The sequence below is a fragment of the Epinephelus moara genome, chromosome 1 (assembly GCF_006386435.1).
Source record: "Epinephelus moara isolate mb chromosome 1, YSFRI_EMoa_1.0, whole genome shotgun sequence".
Classification (NCBI taxonomy): domain Eukaryota; kingdom Metazoa; phylum Chordata; class Actinopteri; order Perciformes; family Serranidae; genus Epinephelus; species Epinephelus moara.
The window spans coordinates 37,128,680-37,134,679 of record NC_065506.1 but is presented as its reverse complement, the minus strand read 5'-3'; the positions used below and the strand labels follow the sequence as shown (position 1 = coordinate 37,134,679).

The following is a 6,000-nucleotide window of genomic DNA, read 5'->3' as shown; positions in this document are numbered from 1 at the left end:
ACAAACTCCACACACTACAGGAGAGGCAGTCACGTTCACAGGCACACACGTTAACATTTATTTAGCCTACATTAAATCGCAAATCGCAGCCTTTTATGCGGTTATGTAATCGCACAGCCTGACATCGCGATTGCGATTGCGATTAGATTAATCGTGCAGCACTAGTTTGATTTAAAATCAACCTGAATATAAGCCCACATGCATGCCCAAGTTGTTCAACATATTCACATTGTTTTCATAGATGGAGCTTCTCTTCCCAGTATATTAGAGTTCTGTATAGATGTGAGGCGTAACTTACTCTGCCATTCCCTGCTCCATGTTCAAGTCTATTCCTCCGTCCAGGAGACTTCCATCCTCAGCAAACACTGGCTTGGCCATCGCAGACATGGAGCGGTAACTCCCGACATACACTGCTAGTGCGAATCCAAGCAGCAGCTACAGGAGGCAAACAAGGTGTTAGGTTCGGGTACATTAGAGCTGCGGATGGTGACATTTTAAATAATCTTGATTAAATACACTTACCCATGTCCAAAATGTCGACGAACTGTAGAAAACCATAAGATTTACTGCAGCATATATTGCCTGCGGAGGAAAAGCAGTATATTTGAAATGGGACTGGACGACAAGACAGTATAATAGAGCTACAACAATTAGTCGATTAGTCAATTAATCCATCAACACAAAATTTATTTGTTAATCCATCAGTCATTCAGTCATTTTTCATGCAAACACGCCAACGTTATTTCGTTCCAGCTTCTCAAATGTGGTGATTTCATTAAATGAGTCACTAACTTTTAATAAACTAAACAATTACATAATTACTCGATTAATGGAGAAAGTACTGGGCAGATTAATCAGTTATGAAAAAAACTGTTAGTTGCAGCCTTACATTATAATCCATCGTCTATATGATTTTTGTCAAAGTATTCATTTCTTTAATGTCTCTGGTAATATTAGGCCACTGCAAACCAATGAGCAGGACTGCATTATTTTTGTATGATGTGTCTTCATTGTTCAGGGAAAAAAACTTTTCACAGTTGAATTTTGATAATTTACAGATTAAAAAAACGTATTTATTGTTATCACAATTAAAAATTATTAATAGAACTACACAACCAATACAGTCACGTGCCCTCAGGCCGCAGATAAAGGTCACTCCAACTCAAGACCAAGTCGCCATATCGAGTTTTGTGCCTACTTTTATCAAACTCATTCATCCTTGAACTAACCTGTGAGCTTGTCCCGTATTTATTATTCATTTCTGAATATTTTTAGCATTATTAAGGGTGGACATCTTAACCTATTTTAAGCTGCAATCTGCACAGTGTGATGTGAAATAATGTTTTATTGTTTGTCCGGTTGAAGTATGTGTTGTGTATGCACTGATGTTTTTACACACATGCACAACTTTGTAACGGACTAACAAAGTTACTTTGATTTTATGTGATTTTGAATTTAAAAGTAAAACATTAAAACTAGATGTAAGGCATAAAGTAATGCAACACACCTGAATTATCAAGTGTAAAATTGGGTCTCACACACAAACATGACACAATACAGATTTGGGGCACCCAGTAGCTCTGTGGTTAGAGCAGGCGTCTCATACGTATTATATTTTTGTAATATATGTAATATATTTTTAAAACAATAAATAAACCTCGATCCAGTGAGAATAAGGTTAAAACAAACACATCAGTGAATGTAAATGTGAAACCATTCATTGGTGATGAGATGGACTGCAGTGTCATTTAAACATTTATTTTGACTGAGACAACACACAAAAAGCCTCGAGGTTCTTACATTAGCTCCGAGGATGACTCTGGTGTAGAACTTCAGTGTCGCCTCATTCTCCTCGTAGATCTGCTTCTTGCCCTTTGTGCCAACTTTACCTTTGGGCTGTTGGGCGAAACACAGAGACACAGTTCAGCATTATCAGGCATTCATGTGACGGTTTTAGCTCAATAACAGAAAGTGAGACCACACGTTACCCGCAAATCCGTAGATTTGTGACTTGTATGTGTCCTCACATTTTAGTATTTATTAATAAAAGACTTACAGCACATCAGAGATAAAAACCTATATAATCACATAACACTGAAAATAAAATCAATCAAAGTTGTATGAAGTAGTTGAGAAGTTGGTTCTCCCTTATTTACTTTCAGATCTAAGGTGCTTGAGTGCTAACACATGAACTACCCTGTAAACACTACACAGTTAAATCCCCTCAATAAAGGTTATCGGGTTAGCTCTAAAACAATGCTGCATCTGTTGTGCTCCTGAATCTGCACAGGAAACATTTAGAGTGATGCTCTTCACTTATGGTTTTATTAAATTGTTAGAAGGGAAATGAAAGCAAATATTAACATGATCTCATTTCTTTAAAATGGAAAATTGCACCTAAGTACATCATGTAACTCTAGATCCACTTTGTTTGAAAAAATGGACTGAATACAGTTTTATATGATTAAGTTTTCCAAATATATTTGAGAATCACAACAACAGAACAACTTTATTTGTCAATCTGTTCCAGTGTATATTTACTGCGCTGCTTAGCTCTGTGCTGTTGGTCCTGTGTATTGTGTTTGCTGCTTGCATATGTCTCATGGTAAATTAAGCTATTCTTCTTAAACCGCTTAACACTTATTCTTAAAAGATAAATGTCCTGGAAGTGATGAAAAGCCTGCTCTCAGATCCTGTAAAATTGGTTCTACTTCATTTGCTAAGATTCATGTCCTATTACTACTTGTCACTAACTCAGCTTCTTCTCTGGAGCCTTTGTGCTCCACTGTTTCTCAGGTTCCCTCGAATGGCGGCTGCACCTAGATCGTGGCTCGTGGTTGCTACGCTTGGATCACGGGTCGTGGTTGTGCTGCTGTCGTGGTCCTGCCTGATGCCGACGACTACCGCTGTTATTATTAGTCATACTTCTATTATTATTTTACTCATATGATTATTATTGTCACATACTATCATATATTAATAGATACATATAACATATATACTACCAAAATACTATTATTATTACAATATTGTACAACACCCACATTTCCCAGCATGCTGGACTGAGTAGATTGTACTCTCTGTTCTATTAGGCAAATGTCATTTTTTGTTATTGTCTATGATGGTGTGTCTGCTCAGTACATGATGGTTTATGCTAGTTATTGTCACTTGTGTGTTAATTTATAGTTTGCACCATTAGTGAGTTAGCTATCCCACTTCTGACACTATTGTGACAACTTCTACTTGTCCTATGTTAAGCAGAAGTTGTCACAATATTACTAAAATCAGTGTTATTGTAGCTTACTGTTTGCCGTGCATCTCTCCCTGTCTCTCCTTCTCTTAATGTATCATTTTGTCATATGGATTACTGTACATTTATTATATCTTTATTTGTAGAGCACTTTTCGAGCTGAAAGCACAGAGAGATCTGATCTGTTCTGTACGACATCTATTGCACATCTGTCCGTCCTTGAAGAGGGATCCCTCCTCAGTTGCTCTTCCAATGATAAGTTTTTCCTTATCTGCTGCAAGGGTCCAAGGACAGAAGGATGCCATACACTGTAAAGCCCTCTGACGCAAATTATATTTGTGATGTTGGGCTTTATAAATAAAATTTAATGTAACTGTAACTGTAATTCAGCTTTATCAAATATTATGTTTGTAGGGGGAAAAATCAGTATCACAAATCTGGTTTATTGCTGAGTAGACTTTCACATACTGGTACAAGGGCTTTGCTTTTGGGTATTAGTACATGGCAGACACATGTTTGGAGAAAATTATTTATACTGTAAAAGCAAGTGTGAAAATCAAGGGACATAAACATAGAGGCAAATTAAAGTAGAAAATATTTAAAATACTATTTTAAAAAGTCTGTGAAATATATCGGAATAAAAATGCTGAGCTGTGCAGGTTTTATGAGTCTTAGATGTGTGTAGAAATGACAAAATATTGTCCAAGTTCATAGTATTAGATATAAAACAAATGTATGCAGTGTACATAGATAATATAACCACATTGCATGTATTTGTAGTTATTTATCCCTACACAGCTCAGTGTTTATCTGTTCTACAGCCAGTGGTGGTCTCACTGTATCTGAGAAGTGACTCAGTGAGTTGTTCCTGTCTCTGTCAGTGTGTCTCTGCTGCATGTGTGTGTTTGTCTCACCGCCATTCTGACCCGCTGCTGTTGTTCTCCTCCTCTGCCGCTTCTCTAACATCGACCTGTGACCCTCCGCCGCTTCTCTACGTTATTATTTATCACTGCATCAAATGAAGAGACTCACAAGGGTCCCTGCGGCGTCATTTCTTGTAACACATCAGCATTTGGTGCTTCTTCTGTTGGGGGACGCAATATATCCGGCGCACGAATATGACGACATCAACATCCTCGTGTGGTGGTCGGTTGACAGTAAGCGGTACGTGAGTTGGTGACTGAGCACCATCTGCTGGTCAAGGGATGCAACTACCTGCAGTTACAGTTACAGTCTTTACATGAGACTTTCTTATTGATGCACGATTTAAGATTTTAATATACTATTTAATATTTGTTAAACAGGCATAAGACTTCTGTTGGGGCCTAAAACTTGGCTAAAATAATGTATTTATTTGACTAGATTAGACTCAACTTTATTGTCATTGCACAACAGGGGTGTAAATATAGACAGTGCAGGCAGTGCGATTGCACTGGGGCCCCTGGGGTGGAGGGGCCTGTAGAGAGAGTAGGCCCTTGCAAGTGATTCAAATTGCCACCTTGGAAATATACCTGTTTTCAAAGATGAATGACAAAAGAAGAATGTTACTGAATTAACAATTGTGCCATTTGCTATATATGTTCTCAAAAAGGCAAACTCATTTCTTTTTTTTAAATAGCCAGTAGCTATGTAAAACTAAATTATATGCTTTTTCTGAACTTTCTGAACTTTGAAAACTATAAAATTAAATTTATAATTTCGTACTTTCTTCAGATTTTTGTCATAATGGGTAATATTCATGTTGGTGTTGTCCAATGTCAATTCTCTATTTGTGTCTAGACAATACATGTACGATAGCATCTACTGGGGCCCGTCATAATAGTGTGCACTGGGGCCCGTTGTAACTTCCTTACACCACAGAGCACAGGTACTGAGAAAATGAAATACAGTTTAGCATCTGACCAGAGGTGCAAAAAGCAGTATTGTGCAGACTAGTATACAAATTTATAGTGATAACATAAATAGCCTAATAAATAATAACTAACAGGTAGCTATGAACATGCTAGTAGGCAGCAAAGGTATATAAAGAAGTGTTAATAAAAAAAACAAGTATAAGCATTAAAGATTAGCCTACTTGTTGGATTATTAGTATTATTATTATTATTATTATTATTAGCCTAGATCAGTTGAAAGAACATCTTTAGGGGGTCTGGATTTAAGAATAACTTAAATTGATGTTTGTCCTCTTCCCATGGATGGATTACTGAATGGGCCCTCTAGGAACACTTCAAAATTTCACTCTAATTACTGTAACATGCACCGACAAGGAAAAGACTCAAAAGGACCATCAAGAGATGCAAAGGAACTGCAAAGACACACAAAACAGCCACAAAAAGACAAAATGAGCTCAGAGAGACACAAAAACCACAAAAAGATGCATAATGAAAAGCAAAACAACAACAAAGGGGCTAAAACCACAAAGTCTGTGTCTTGCTCATGGAGGAGTTGTGGTGGGGCCTTTAACAAATCTGTCCCCAAGGGCTTTTTGACTCAGTGTCTGTCTATGCCTCCTCTAGTGTCGTTGCTTTGCCTTTTTAGCTTAAAGTAATCAGAAATGGACAAACTTACTTTTTCACTTGCAGACTTAGTGGGTTATTATAAAAACATTTTTAAACTGATTATCAGCATTTATAACTGCATTTCTTCTGCACTCACTACTTGTGTAGCTTCACAGCTATGCAGTGAAACACACTTCCTTTACAGGCTGAAGACAGCAGTTGGCCTTTGAGATTTTTATTGGGAGTAATCGT

The 6,000-nt window shown here is 37.3% G+C and overlaps 1 protein-coding gene across 1 annotated transcript; it reads right to left on the bottom strand.

The window, feature by feature from the left end:
* Positions 1-277: 277 nt before the first annotated feature.
* Positions 278-4,365, bottom strand: tmem208 (transmembrane protein 208). The gene is made up of 4 exons (XM_050045969.1): positions 4,165-4,365; positions 1,801-1,896; positions 523-582; positions 278-435 (listed from the first exon to the last, which is right to left on the bottom strand). The coding sequence occupies exons 1-4, from the start codon at positions 4,168-4,170 to the stop codon at positions 295-297; spliced, it is 303 nt and encodes a 100-aa protein (XP_049901926.1). The 5' UTR covers positions 4,171-4,365; the 3' UTR covers positions 278-294.
* Positions 4,366-6,000: the final 1,635 nt, after the last annotated feature.

Bases quoted from the DNA above. Each gene is read 5' to 3' on its own strand.
- tmem208 (XM_050045969.1), bottom strand. The intron at 583-1,800 runs GTAAGAACCTCG...TTTCCTCCGCAG, and splicing joins GAGTCATCCTCGGAGCTAAT to GCAATATATGCTGCAGTAAA. The intron at 436-522 runs GTAAGTGTATTT...TGCCTCCTGTAG, and splicing joins CGTCGACATTTTGGACATGG to CTGCTGCTTGGATTCGCACT.